The 15,765-nt window shown below is 37.4% G+C and overlaps 1 protein-coding gene across 1 annotated transcript in view; it reads left to right on the top strand.

Annotated features, from left to right (window-relative positions):
* The window catches only part of LOC106053813 (serine-rich adhesin for platelets-like), a 44,650-nt gene extending 31,860 nt beyond the window's left edge, over positions 1-12,790 (top strand). The window contains exons 14-20 of the mRNA XM_056011650.1: positions 59-222; positions 2,160-2,260; positions 5,807-5,936; positions 6,877-7,020; positions 9,114-9,426; positions 10,288-10,451; positions 11,388-12,790. Of these exons, the coding sequence (XP_055867625.1) occupies positions 59-222; positions 2,160-2,260; positions 5,807-5,936; positions 6,877-7,020; positions 9,114-9,426; positions 10,288-10,451; positions 11,388-12,032 (1,661 nt within the window). The 3' untranslated portion in view covers positions 12,033-12,790. The remainder of the gene's footprint in view (positions 1-58; positions 223-2,159; positions 2,261-5,806; positions 5,937-6,876; positions 7,021-9,113; positions 9,427-10,287; positions 10,452-11,387) is intronic.
* The last annotated feature ends 2,975 nt before the right edge of the window (positions 12,791-15,765 follow it).

Below are 15,765 nucleotides of genomic sequence, written 5' to 3' on the forward strand. Positions count from 1 at the left end.
GGCCTCCCATGCAGCAAGGTATCTATTAGTATAACATATGGATGTGTTTCCTTCCTAGGTTTCTACAAAGGGGTGCACGTTCTGACGTCAACTCGACACGTGACTGTGGTCCTGTTTCAAAAATCCAACAATCAAACAGGGACAACTCTGGTCTACCCTCTTCTCAACTTCGCCACGAGTTACTTCGTTTTGACCCCTGGCTCGCCCAGCACAGGAAGTCATGTAAGTGAAAACACATACTACACTATCTCGAACTTTTCAGTATTGTCTTCTTTACAAAAATTCGAACTTTTCCCTATTGTCTTATTTTAAAAAATTCGAACTTTTCCCTATTGTCTTCAAAAAAAAATTCGAACTTTTCCCAATTGTTTTTTGTTTTTTTTTAATTCGAACTTTTCCCTATTGTCTTTTTTTTTTTTAATTCGAACTTTTCCCAATTGTCTCTTTTTTTTTTTTTAAATTCGAACTTTTCCCAATTGTCTCTTTTTTTTTTTTTTAAATTCGAACTTTTCCCAATTGTCTTTTTAAAAAAATTCTAACTTTTCCCAATTGTCTCTTTTTTTTTTTAATTCGAACTTTTCCCAATTGTCTCTTTTTTTAAAATTCGAACTTTTCCCGATTCTCTCTTTTTTTTTTTAAATTCTAACTTTTGTCTCTTTTTAAAAAAACATTCGAACTTTTCCCAATTGTCTCTTTTAAAAAAAAAAGTTATCTACATGTAGTCCAGGTGTAAACAGTTCTGCGGTGTGATCTGTTTCTCCCTTTCCCAAACAAGTTTTCTTTCTTTAAACAAGGTAGCTCACGACCTCAGGAATACATGCCTGCACCAATATATATGACTCTTTATGCAGTGGCGTAGCATCCATGGCGCGAAGGGGTTCAATGAACCCCTGGCCCATGACCAATAGGGGCCCACAAAAGCACTTTAAAAAATCTATAAACCAAAGGTATCAATTCCTTATATAATTTTACTCGGCTTTCTTTGTGTTATAAAGGGCAGTACCAGCAAAGGAATGACTTTTTTTAATAACCTGCTGATGCATACATGATGACTGGACTTGTTTGTCATTTAACCATCTAGTGGAGGGACCCACCATCATATTCTTAAACCTGGGCCCATGAGCACCTTGCTACGCCACTGTCTATTCATAATATCACTTCGTCTTATCACTTCGTCTTATAAATTACAGGCGCGACTTTAAAATAGTCTAGTGGTCAGTTTATGAAGTCAGTCCAGTGGTCATTTCTATATGCAACTTTGCAGATTTTAAAAAGATATGTAATTGTAGACATAGATTAATCTTATCTTATCTTATCCATAAATGATGCTTCTTCAAATCACAAGACAATTACGTGCTATGCGTATCTGTGTGTTTATCAAGATGTGTGTGTAAATTAAAGAACAGAGCTGTACTTAGTTATTGGTTTTCCTGGCTGATTCAGGCAACCCGACCATGACATAATGGCTCTAGAGAAGAAGGAGAACTTATATGACTTTGTCCTAGCGCATGAAAATAAGAAAGTTTCCTTTATCTCCAGTTATCTGACCTACTTGATGCTTGCTTCATTTCCTTTTAAATGCGATGGATTTCCCCAAGAGATTCCCCAGTCAAAGAAAGGGGGTCTTGTTTCCACTGACTTGATGAGGTGTGACAAGGCTTCATGTCACTATTGGGGGCTTATATCAATATAATACTGAGGTAATATCTAAGCATGTACTGGAGTGTTTCTCAAACTTTTGCTTGTGACAAACACCCCATTTCCCTCATGGCCGGGGCCGGGCCTCCGGCTCCAGGCGTTTTCCTTCATTCTGAATTCATTCTCCTGGCATTCATTTCTCATAGCAGGAAGAGTGCATGTCCAAATAGGTTGCTTTTTAAAGGCTTGTAAAATTAGGTCAAGTAAGTTTTAAGTAGGTCTTCATGTCGATGACCTTTCATTCACGTTAGGCTATTCTACATTATGGTGGTAAAAAATTTGAGCGTTCTGACATAAAAATATAAACAGCACGTTCATTGCCCCCCCCCTTTTTTTTCCTACTTTTTTTTTCTTTTTCGTGGGTCTGATAAACGCTGAATTATCAGTTCGTTATCAAGGGACACAAATCTGGTTAATAAATCTTTATATTAATTGTTTTAATTATCTCCCTTACTTCACAGATTTCTATTTCTGCTATGCTCAATAACACTGAGGTTATAATCCGGTATCCACGTGACCAGACAGTGCCAGTGTCAGTCACTTACAGCGGAATGACATTTCAGTACGTTGTCATTTTAATAGTTATATGTTGCCCAATAAGGTAAAGCGCTTGGCTTACTAACTGAGGGTAAAGGGTTCAAATCTTGAAAAAAACTGAAATTTTGAAGTTCGGGATTTTATCTGAAGACTCAGAGTCCACCCAACTCTTGATGGTTACCTCACATTAGTTGGGGAGAGTAAAGGTGGTTAGTCGTTGTGCTGGCCACATGACAACCTCGTTAATAGTCACCGATATAGGCAGAGGGTCTGTACACTACCTTGTGATAGGTAGTAAGGTCTGAAAAGTTAACTTTACTTACAATTATATAACATTTTACAGAAACTAAGATATTCTTCTTCTTCTTCTAGCCAGCTTTATTGCTGCTGAGCTGTGAGCTCTTTTGCAGACTGTGCCAAGGAAAACAAAGTGTGCTGTTTTCTCCAGTTGTTCAGCACTGCCGTACAGGGTGTTGGTTATGTTGGGCTGTAGTGGATTAGGGAGGGGCATTCAAAGAGGATATGGTTTACGGTTTCAAAGGGGTGGGCGCAGTGTCTGCAAAAGGGGAAACTAATATATAACAGTTAAGTAAAATTTTAATATTTATCAATTTGGGGTTTCCTATATTTCCCTATTTATTATTATTATTATTATTATTATTATGTGACAGACGAACGAGTATTCCTTCTCTGGTACTGCCAGGGTCGAGCTTCATGTAATATTCTCGTAGAAAAATATTAGTGATTAAAAAAAATTAATAAAAAAGTATGCCCCAGGATCGAACTCACGACCTTCAGATCGCTCTACTTATAAGGATTATGAGACTGACGCGCTACCTACTGCACTACCGAGGCTACAAACCCATCATTATTATTATTATTATTATGTAGTATCTATCATTTTAACAGGACCGGCCATAGATATTTGGTGGCCCTTATTAAAATAAAATAATAAACAGCGAAAAAATAAAATAACGCAATTTATTTACAATTACATTAATAAATAAAATGTATTAAGTCCTAAGAGAATAAATCCAAAATCCAAAAGGCAGGCGACCCAATAGCAGACCCCGAAAGCGATGGATTGATGATGTGGAGGCAGATCAGCAACAGTTTGGGGTTAGGGCGTGGAGACGAAAGGCCCAGGAGAGATCTGAATGGAAGGATGTGTTGAAGCAGCCCAGATACCTCCATGGGCTCTAGCTCCACTGGGATGGGGGGATGTAATAAAATACATGTGTTAATCTAGTCGTCAATGTTAGTTAAAGACTTAAGGCTCCGCAAAGTCATAGGTTTTTTACTGATTCGGGCTACGCGTTCTATGCTCTAGGTTCAGATTGACATCTACAACTTTACTACGAGGGCATTTTGAGATAAGGAACAAGAAAATGTTTCCTTCTGTAAGTTTTGAAATTCTGAAACTGGAGACCGACATAAAATCCAGAATCATATCAAAGTCAATGGCGAACAACAAAACTCAGTCGACATTGTCTTTTTTTTTTCTTGAGTCTTTTCTACATAATATCGGTGGAGGCGCGGTGTCCAAGCGGTAAAGCGTTTGACTTCCGAAGCGGGGATTCTTGGGTTCGAATCCTGGTGAAGACTGGGATTTTTAATTTCGGGATCTTTGGGCGCTCCTGAGTCCACCCAGCTCTAATTTTCATTTTCTAGTCTATTTGATAAGCAGGATAAACAATTTCTAGTCTTTTTGATAAGCAGGATACACAATTTCTAGTCTATTTGATAAGCAGGATACACAATTTCTAGTCTATCTGATAAGCAGGATACACAATTTCTAGTCTATTTGATAAGCAGGATACACAATTTCTAGTCTATTTGATAAGCAGGATACACAATTTCTAGTCTATCTGATAAGCAGGATACACAATTTCTAGTCTATCTGATAAGCAGGATACACAATTTCTAGTCTATTTGATAAGCAGGATACACAATTTCTAGTCTATTTGATAAGCAGGATACACAATTTCTAGTCTATTTGATAAGCAGGATACACAATTTCTAGTCTATTTTATAAGCTGGATACACATTTTCTTATTTTTTGTCTATCTGATAAGCAGGATACACATTTTCTTGTCTATTTGATAAGCAGGATAAACAATTTCTTGTCTATTTGATAAGCAGGATAAACAATTTCTTGTCTATTTGATAAGCAGGATACACAATTTCTTGTCTATTTGATAAGCAGGATACACATTTTCTTGTCTATCTGATAAGCAGAATTTTTTCTTTCATAAAATTATTCACAAGGAAACAATTATTTTTACAATTCCTCCAATAAGCTGGCAAATTCTTCTTGGGTTAAAAAAGTTGGATCCTGGACACTTCGACATTTCGAATACGGCTCTAACGACTTACCAATATATTCGACAGTTTATGTTTATCTTTGTGGGAAAAATTTCCTTCTGTAAGTTTTGAAATTCTGAAACTGGAGACCGACATAAAATCCAGAATCATATCAAAGTCAATGGCGAACAACAAAACTCAGTCGACATTGTCTTTTTTTTTTTCTTGAGTCTTTTCTACATAATATCGGTGGAGGCGCGGTGTCCAAGCGGTAAAGCGTTTGACTTCCGAAGCGGGAATTCTTGGGTTCGAATCCTGGTGAAGACTGGGATTTTTAATTTCGGGATCTTTGGGCGCCCCTGAGTCCACCCAGCTCTTATGCTCTAATGGGTACCTGACATTAGTTGGGAAAAGTAAAGGCGGTTGGTTGTTGTGCTGGCCACATGACACCCTCGTTAACCGTAGGCCACAGAAACAGATGACCATTATATCATCTGCCCTACAGACCACAAGGTCTGAAAGGAGAACATAACTTTACTTTTTACATAAGCTCGGTAGTCAAGAAGCCTGAGATGAATGCCTGGGCATTAGCTGTGGTCGGAACGATTGTCACCCACACATCAGTCCCCCCCCCCATCCACATAATATAACATGCGGAAGAATATGCATGTGGCAACTAGGTCTGCGTAGTCATATGCATTTGTGAGTACTGTGGCTCACTGTGAATCATATCCTCATTGATTGCCCCAGATACCAGGATGTTAGGGAAAAATTTTTAGAGCGCACAACTTAAAAACACTATTCGACAATGTCGACCCAGGGAAGATACTGGGCTTTGTCCGGGAGGTGGGGTTGACTACGAAGATCTGATTTGTGAAATTGTGACCCTATAATATTTACATAAGATTTTTAGTAATTATTAAATTTTTACTACTTTTACTATTTTAACCGTGAATAGACCTTGTTTTTTTAATTATTTAACTGTATGGAATTTAGCTCGTGTAAAGGAGACTAATCCTTGAAGGATTACGGGCACGACATGGCCTAAATTGTGCCGATGTGCCAAAACTAAAAACTCAAAACTCCAGTCATGTGCAACACTAGACTCATCCTTAGTTTTCGGAATCGAAGAAGTTGCCATTATTATTATTACATACTATAACGTTGGACGGGCTGAACAAAAGGGGGATAACTTAAGGAAAGTTAAATCAGGAAACAACAACTACTGACTTCTCAAAGAGTTCTCTAACTTTGCTATTACTTTCAGCCAGATCCAACTAACTAAATTAACACTTGGCAGCCTGGTCAGTCTCCAGTTACAGTCTCCAGAAGATCTCAGTGGAACTTTGGTCTACGCCAACAAACCCGTTGTGGTCTATTCTGGGAACAGAATACAGGTTTGATCCCAAACCATTTACTTATCTAGATCTACTTTATAAATTTGCTAAAGTTGTTTTGACAGAATATTTTTCGGAGAACGCACCGAAAGGTTAAGTGAGAGGGAAAAAAAACAAGCTCATAAAAAAATCAAGGGAGGTTTAAAATAGAAAGAATTTGCAGTTACCAGAAACCAGAGAGCTCTACAAGCATTCTGATATCTCAGAGTATAGAAATGGGCAAAAGTAAAAATTGTAAGTGTTTTATTTGATATGCTTCATTTAAACATTGTGTCTGTGGATTTATTATTTATACTGATTGCTATTGTGTCTTTATACATGAAAAATCACTGGTGCTTATTTTATCATATGATTCATGTTCATGATATGGATATATTCAGTTTTCTAAAGCGGATCCGATTTGAACCTCCGGCATACGCTTAGTGTGGCTCTAGATTTACGTGCAGAGTTTTCAAATATGCAAATCATACAGGTCAATCACTTGAGCAGCTCCGTGCCTGGTGCTTCCATATCACGTGCTAGGTGTGTGTGTGTGTTTTAAATATGAATTGGATGCTAACTCTTAACACAGTTTTTTCGTTGTTTTATCAATATTATCACGTGACTAAATGCTGTTTGTTAACAATAGACCTCATTCACCAATCGTAAACAAACAACATTTAGTCACGTGATCATATTGATAAAACAACAGAAAAAACTGTCACGTGACAGCCACTATGTATTAAAATTAGATCGTAATTTGTATAGAAGAGATAGAGAACCACGTGGCAAAATATTGTTTGTTTACGATTGGTGAATGAGGTCCATTGGTGAATGAAGTCCATAATGAAAAAGAGCATAGTGACACTGTCAATGATTTTGTTAGATAACATTGTTCTCCCCTGTATGAATAAAATATTTTACTGACTCCAGATATTTTAAAACTCATTTCTCCTCCTAGAGTTCAATAACATCCTATGCTGCAGACATTACCCTGGACATGGTGTTAAGTGTAGACAGTTTGAGTTACAATTACATCACAGTTCCCTTTCCGGGCAATTCCACTTTGAAGCTTGTAGCATTGTATGATGACACTAACATTACGGTAAGCAATTCAATGTAATGAGCTCTATATACACTAACTTTACAGTAGGCTGTTCAACGTAAACAAACAACTGTATGTAAATATAAACTTTAGTTTATGTGCTTCAACTTTGAAGTCCAAAATACTTTATGATGATACTAACATCACAATAGGCAATTACGTTTCCATGTTTGAAGAACTGCCTGGGAATAGTCACTTTATTTTAGGCACTATGGATTTTTATTATAGATATATTTAAAGAAATATCAACCAACTACTTACGGACATTCACAAGGCTTAAAAAACGATGGCATATTTCTGAATGACCACTTATATTCTGACAATGATGTATGAGACACAAAGATAAAAGCTAATGCAGAGTCAATAGAACAAATTCTTCATTTCTCCAGATGTTTTCAAATCATTTTTTCTCCCATTCATTCCTCGACATCGGACCTCTTGTTTTCAATTCTTGCAAATGAAGTTCGTCCAGCAGTTGTTCTGAAGCCATAGCATCTATATAGCTCCTCCTTCGTGATCGAAGATGAACACATTTCTCATTTTCTATGGACACGAAGATGACTGATAAGTCCAATCCTCGCTTTAAAAGGCCGGCCACATACGTGGCATGGGTGGGTTTGGTCAGTTACAGATAGGCCTGCTTCTTCTCTCAGCTTTTGGTTGGTTCGTCGCTCTTTCATGCTGGCCACTCTTCTTGTTTCGTATTTCATGACATGGCTTCACGCTTCAATATCACACTCCTTGAAGGAACTGTTAAGGTTGTCTTTACAGCGCTTGTATGGGGCTCTTTCCTGCATACAGCTCCCCGTACAGAAGTCGTTAGGGAAGGCGATAGTCTGGATGTGGACTACATGTCCCGCCCATCGATATTGTGGCCCTATCGCTGTGGCATGGATACTATTCATGCTAGACAACTATAGGATTTCAGTATCTGGTATGTGGTCAGACCAATGCAGCTTATGAATTTTCCTTAAACAGTGATAGAAGCCACAGTAAATCCCAACTCAAGACACCAGTGTTACGATTCTCACTATCCAGGCTATCTACAAACGCTGCTTAACATAACACAACCAATTCATAATGCTTGACAACAAGGGCTCTAAAATAATGCGATACTTGAATAGATTTTAAATCAACAGAAAATTATTGTGCAACTGGCAACACGATACGCTGACTGTACACATGTTTCGTAACGATAAATGTTTGTAAAATGTTTTACATGTTTCGTATGTTCCTTCAGAGTTGAAGATAATTACTTCCTAGTCCAAACCTCCCGCAGGACGTCGGGGGATGAGAGCGGGAGGGTTTGAACCCGGGACCATCGATAAATCTTAACGACGGTCCAGAGCGCAAACCACACGACCAGCCATACACTGACAACAAATGCTTCATTTACTGCAACACCGTACTAAGCCATTTTTCTTGTTCTGCTTGATCGAGTATGTGTGAAATATATCCATCTTTGGCGGGTTTATTAACGTTGCATGCCAAAACTAATTAAAATTTATTCCGATTCAATTTACGGTACGTTTTCAGTCGCAGTTTAAAGTAGAGATTATATAGCACCACAATGGAGAGCAATTTCAAGATTCACACACTTTCTTAAACTGATTGGTTATTCAGGACGAACGTTTACATGCCAAAGCTAAAAGAATCTGGCCAAGCCACTAGAAACATGAATAAATGAGTGCTGCTTTATCTGGCCAGGGAACATTACTTTGGCGATGCTAAAAAAACATTGCTCAATGTTACCCCTTTTGTTCTAGATCTTTGCCTGCTTGCACGTTCGTTGTCTTCGTTCTAACTATTTAGGGGCGTAGCTAGGAACTTTGCCATCATTTGGGGGCCCGGGGGGCTTGACCCCTTTGGGGGCCCTTGCATTTTGCTTAATATTTAACATTTAATGTAAAAAAAACACACTAATTTGGGGCCCCACTTAAGTGTGGGCCCGGGGGGATTTTCAAATTCTCCCCCTCCCATCCACCCTAGCTATGCCTCTGCTTGTATTTAATTATTCTGGTCAAACTTTATAAGCATATATGTGTTAATCGCGATTGTTTTTGACTAAATCAATGTTTCTTACCTTCGTACAGATCTATGGTCCTATTGTGCGGATCTACCGCCTTGCCAGGGCAGGTGACGTCGGGGTGATAGCTCTGGAGTCCATCGGTTTCCACTACCTGAAAAGTGACGTCTACCATCCGTTCTACGCCGTGAGTTTGTCTTCGGGATTCCTCGGGTCTTGTCTGACGTCGCTGACGCCGGGTTCCCTGTGGACGAAGCTTTACAGTGTCTACGTCAAGTCTGATCAGCAGGCTGTCTTCGTTGTCATGGAGAGGAACTCTACCTCAAAGTTCATTGTAGACAATACTTACATATCAGCCGAGTTGTGTAGCCTAATTGCAGGTTAAGTACAGGAATTACTTTTGTATTATTCAGATTATAGAGCGTAAACGGAAGAACTCAGATAATGTGAGTATTCATCGCTAAAAAGGTCCCAAAAAGTATGCATATACAATTTAAAAATTTCGGTTCACCGAATACACCAAAAAGCTAGCCATAGAAGCCAATAACTAATACACAAAAAAAAAAACATGCATCAGGTCTATAGTACAAGATCATTGTCAGTCTTGGATAATTTCAAAATGAGCTAACATAAAGCAATTTGTATTTACAATTTAAGACTAAAACGTCATAAGTAAATTCCCTTTCAGAACTAGGGATCTATGGGGCAGATGATGTAAAGATCGTCTGTTTCTGTGGCCCACGGTTAATGAGGTTGCCATGTGGTCAGCACAACGACCAATCGCCTTTACCTTGACCCAACTAAAGTCAGGTACCCAATAGAGTTGAGTGGACTTAGAAGCGCCTTGAAATTCCGAAATTAAAAATCCCAGTCTTCACCAGGATTCGAACCCGGAACCCTCAGTTCAGTATCCAAGTTTTTATCAATCAGCCTACTAACAAAACAAGAACCAATAAACAAAAATACTAAATTAGTCAATTAATTATTGGTAATTAATTATATTGTTTGATATCGAGTAAGGGAAATAACTTGTACATATTGGTAGATATAGTTTTAAGGACGGAGTTCTTCCCTTTTAGCTTTTTTTTTTTAAATCTATTTTGCTTGTTAGTTTTTGAGACCCAAACTTTATAACAGATAAACAACAGAAAAAAACATAGCCACCCTTTATTTTTCACATGACATAGTTCTCTACCATGATTCTGTGTTTAGCATTGTTTTACTATGCGTCTATCTATCAGATTCTGCTCTGACTGGCTGTACTCTTCACCTGAATTCAGGGCAGCACACTCTCGGGTTTAACGAGACGGACTGGAGGAGCTCAGCTTACATGTGGCATTCTTCCAACGCCAAGTCCAGCTTCTGTCACAGTCTGAGCACAGCTGAGTCCCCCAAGGATATACAGGTGAATATTCAGTCAAGGAGAAAATTTCTAAGATTGAACGAATCTTTGTGACCTAGTTATATTTTTTTAAGGACGATGTTTTTCACCCGTTTATAAATGAACAATTGATGAATAAGTTTTGGGCAGGTGGTGCTTGTTAGCCTTATCGTACACTTAGCTAGGAGAAGCCAAACTCAGAGTCCAAACCTTTGCTGCCCTGAGGCTATACCCAAACAGGGGACTTCGGAAGTAAGCCCTAAAGGAAAATTAGTAAGACACAATGCTACACCCTGAAAGAATCTGCCACATCACGCAAAGATTATCTAATGGGATGAACTCCATATTTTCAGCCCGAATATCTCAATACAGTAAAATGTATTTCCCTTTTCGATATCAAACAAAATTAATTACCACTTTTTAAATAACTAGTTGGTTATTTTTGTTGATTAATTCGTGTTTTGTTGGGAACATTGAATAATTGTGCACAGTGTCAACTTTATCCGAGAATGGTAAATGGAAGAACAATGTGTTCAACATTTGTACTAGACAGAGTGAGTTAATATAAGCTGTTAAGGCTCCCGCGCGGTGTTGATTCTTGGAAATATATCTAGTGTAGATCTGACTGGAAGTAACGCTGAACTCAACTACTTCAGTAACACCGGCGAAAGGCCGAAACAATCAAATATGTAGTCGACGCTGATGTTGTTCTACAAATATATTTAATAATCAAGAAGGGAATCGTCCGATGTCAGCTATGTCCGTAAATCCGTATATCTATTCTACTGCTCTACAAGAAGCGTCTTCTTTTTAGCGTCACTTAGAGCGTTCTTGTTTTTTAACCCACTTTACGTCATCGTCGCTAAGTAAAACTTTACCCTATTCCCGAAACAAATAACTAATTCCTAATCATGTCATAACAAAGCATTGTACAAAAAGTGAACCTCGTATTTTTTTCAGGTCAAATTTCCAGCATTGCAGTACATCGAGCTCAACGACACCGCAACGTTTCCCAGCCCACTTATACCCAACCTCACTACCACTACTTCATGGACCACTTCGGCTACAACCAACTCCACGGGAACAGCATCCCAAAATGCATCGAACACACCCACGGTTCAGACTACATTACAGACCATAACGACGCCATCATCCACCGCGCCGTGGGAGACCGACGCCCAGACTACAACAGCAGGAGTAACAGCGTCCACCACAACAGCGACCGTAGCCCAGAGCGTCTCAACGAGTCCTACGGCCGTGGAGAATAATTCTAGCGTACCTCCAAGCAGCTGCGTTGTAAGACAAGCCAAAAACCTGTCCCAGGAAGATATAATGGCTTTAATAAGCTCAATTCATCAAGAGCTCCTCTTGGATAAAAACGGAATATTCGCTTACAGGCAAAAAAGTATAAGCATCTGGGAGAACCGGCCATCTTGTCATGCCGTTGGCGTTTCCGGTATCGCATTGGTTACATCCTGTTTTGCTTTCCTATTTTTCTCTGACGCCATTCGCCTTGTTCAATTTGTCCACAATATTTGGTCGAATAAGTCGTCGCACTCCACAAATCGTACAAATTTAGTTAGGAAACAAAGTAGAATTCAATGATTGAGGACTAGATATAGTGGAACATAGAAAATATCTTTTAAATAAGTTTTTAAAAACAAAACTTTTAAATAGTGAAAGAACCGCACAATTACTACTTTAAATGTGGGTTCATTCTTAATATTCTACATGTAAGTATTATAAACAATAAAAAGTATACTGTAAATATCTAAAATACAAAAGGAGTACCATAGCAATTGGGCAGCATTATGGGCCACTGTCGAAACTGTGCAGCCATATCACGAAATTCTTAGGGCTCGCAAAGATCTTTATCTTTTATACGTGCCTTCATAAGAGGAGATAATTGCGTCCCTTAATGATCCATGTGTTAATCTAGTCGTGAATGTTAATTAGAGACTCATACTTGGCTGATTCAGGCAACCCGTTCCATGCTGTAATGGCACTAGGGGAAATGGAGCCCTTGTAGGATTTTGTCTCAGCAGTGAACACCCATCCATCCCAGCGACACTATGCATTTTTGTATATATACGATTTGTTAAACTAGGTCAATATACGCCATAATTCGGTGTTTGAAAACAGGTAACTCACGGAACCCTAGTGTTCCAAAAGCTACGCGAATAATCAACTATTATGCCACCACTTGAATTAATTTCTCTTAAAAAATACGTGAAGTGTCCCGCTAAATACTCGAAATGTGTGAAGAGTTCCGCTAAATACTCGAAATGTGTGAAGTGTTCAGCTAAATACTCAGAATGTGTGAAGTGTTCCGTTAAGGAAAATGTTTGGGAAACATTGCGATTTTTTTTTTTTTGTGCACTCGTACAGGCCAGCAAATGATATATGCGCTGTAAATAATTTCCTACAAAACACACCCAAACTTTGTGTAAAAACTCATGGAATTTTATGCTAGATTAAATCTGATTCTGATTTTAAAAAATTTAAAAAAATTTTCATTTGATTGTGTTTGAATTAATATCTTATATAATGATATTTCTACTAGATAATGTGGTCTCGCTTAATATCATCGCTATTTCCTACTTTCTATAATAATACTAAAGCTTGTCTACGAGTCCATAGATTAACGAGGGGTGCAGTATTTCAAGTGTCTATGCAGCCCCAGCTGCGACTTTCTATATTATGATTAAAACCACTATATGTCAGTAGCGTGTTAGGGGAGCTTCGATGCATTGTTATTTTGGTGTGAAAGAGACATATCCTTTTGTATACATAGTCCCAAGCTATGAATGGAAACAGTATGCTCTGGATGTGAACGGAATGCTTTGAGTTGAAGGTTTGCAGTGGTTGGAGTTAGATCTTTTCTGGGACTGGAAATGAACAGGGGACTTATTTGACTGACATAAAAGTTTGTTTTTTCTTTAGTTATCAAACGTTCTGTTTCCTGGCTAGTTGGAGTTTTTGTGGTTTATTGGAGATGTTCACGCTAAACATTACAATGTCAAGGACGTTAAATTGAAAATTGCCAACTAAATAAAAGTTGCAAATAGAAGAGCTTAAAAGATGATGATTATGATCATCTCGTCATCTCTTCTACCCGTGGTCCACTTCTGGGGCGTAGTCCACCAACCAGCTTCCGAGTTTATCAAGGGGCTTACTAACTTGACTGGGTTCCCCACCTCCACAGGCTAATGCAATAACCAACGAGCAACAGCATACCAAGTTGCATGATAACTGAACAGTGAATAAATGGTCATTTAAACTGAACAGTGAATAACTGTGATCAACGATTTTTTCAACAAGAACAATATTTAATAATAAAGTTAAATACAAATAAGCAATATTCCAACCTGCACAAATCATGGGTATTTAAATAATGCATTGGTAAATAATAATAATAATAATAAAGTTAAATACAAATAAGCAATATTCCAACCTGCACAAATCATGGGTATTTAAATAATGCATTGGTAAATAATAATAATAATAATAAAGTTAAATACAAATAAGCAATATTCCAACATGCACAAATCATGGGTATTTAAATAATGCATTGGTAAATATACAGAATACACACAGCTCACACACGCATAAGTCAAACAGCAGACTTAGAAATTTTATTAGAATGTGAGAAACCAGACATAATTGCAGGCACAGAAACTTGGCTACATCCTGAAATTTATAATGCAGAAATTTTCAATAGTAATTATGAAATTTTTAGAAAAGATAGGGCTGATAATCATGGAGGAGTTCTTTTAGCAATAAAAAACACTCTTATAGCAGAAGAAATTACCTTACCTAACCCAAAAAATATAGAATCAACATTTTGTAAAATTAATACCACCTCAACATCCCTAATAATAGGCAGCATTTACAGACCACCAAATTCTAGTTTAGAGTACATGCAGGAACTATGTAATCAGATTACTACACTTAAAGAGACAAATAAAAATGCAGTTTTTTGGATTATGGGTGATTTCAACCTACCTGATATAAATTGGAAAACACTAACCATAGATAAACACCAAAACCTTAAGAACATAAATGAGCTTTTCATAGAAACTTTACACAACCTAAGTTTAGATCAAATCATTAAAAAGCCAACTAGATTAAACAACACATTAGATCTCTTCTTAACCAACAGACCTGGATTAGTAGTTGATTATGATATTATCCCTGGTCTATCAGACCATGAGATCATAAAAATACACAGTCAGATAAAAGCAGTAGCCAATACAAAACCCAAAAGAAAAATATTACTCTGGAATAAATGTAACCTAACACAACTACACCAAGCTGCATTAAACTTTCAACAAACATTCTTATTAGAAAAAGACATTAACCAACCAGTCGATGACCTCTGGAATTTCATTAAAAACCATCTTAAAAGCATTATAGAAAATCATATACCAACTAAATATACATCAAACAAAATAAATAAATGTTGGTTTAATAATAGACTAAAGAAGCTTTGTAAACAGAAGGAAAACCTATATAGAAAATTTAAAGAAACTAATGCAGAAAGAGTTTACAAAAAGTATATAAAAATTAAACACTTAACCCAAAAAGTAAGCAGACAGCTGCAGAGTGAATACATAAACAATGTAATATCTAAAGATAACAACAAAAACCTATGGTCATACATTAAGTCTAAGAAAATGGAAACAACAGGCGTAGCGCCATTAAAAGATGAACAGAACATAATACATAATGATAATGAAACTAAAGCAAACATCCTAAACAAATACTTTGCATCAGCATTCTCAGCCCCAGGAGACAAAGACATATTACTGAATTTGAACCAAGTAGACAACATAGAAGATATAGTAGTACAAGAAAATGGAATTCAAAAACTATTAGCCAACACCAAACCAAATAAAGCTTCTGGACCTGATGGTATTCCAGCTAGATTACTCAAAGAACTAAGTAATGAGCTAGCCCCAGTGTTCAAAATACTCTTTCAGGCTTCTCTTAACCAGGGCAGAGTACCAAAGGACTGGAAAGAAGCTAATGTCACCCCCCTATTTAAAAAAGGAGAAAAATCTGACCCAGGAAACTACAGACCAGTATCACTTACCAGCATCACATGTAAAATCCTAGAACACATAATATGTAGCAACATCATAAACCACTTAGACAAACATAATGTCCTCACACCATACCAACATGGCTTTAGGAAATATAGATCATGTGAAACACAACTAATAGGACTAATTGATGATTTCTCAAAAGGTTTAGATAATAGTGAACAAATAGATGCTATCTTACTAGATTTTTCTAAGGCTTTTGACAAAGTTCACCACCATAGTTTGCTTAAAAA

This window comes from Biomphalaria glabrata, chromosome 14 (assembly GCF_947242115.1).
Source record: "Biomphalaria glabrata chromosome 14, xgBioGlab47.1, whole genome shotgun sequence".
In the NCBI taxonomy this organism is placed as follows: Eukaryota; Metazoa; Mollusca; class Gastropoda; family Planorbidae; genus Biomphalaria; species Biomphalaria glabrata.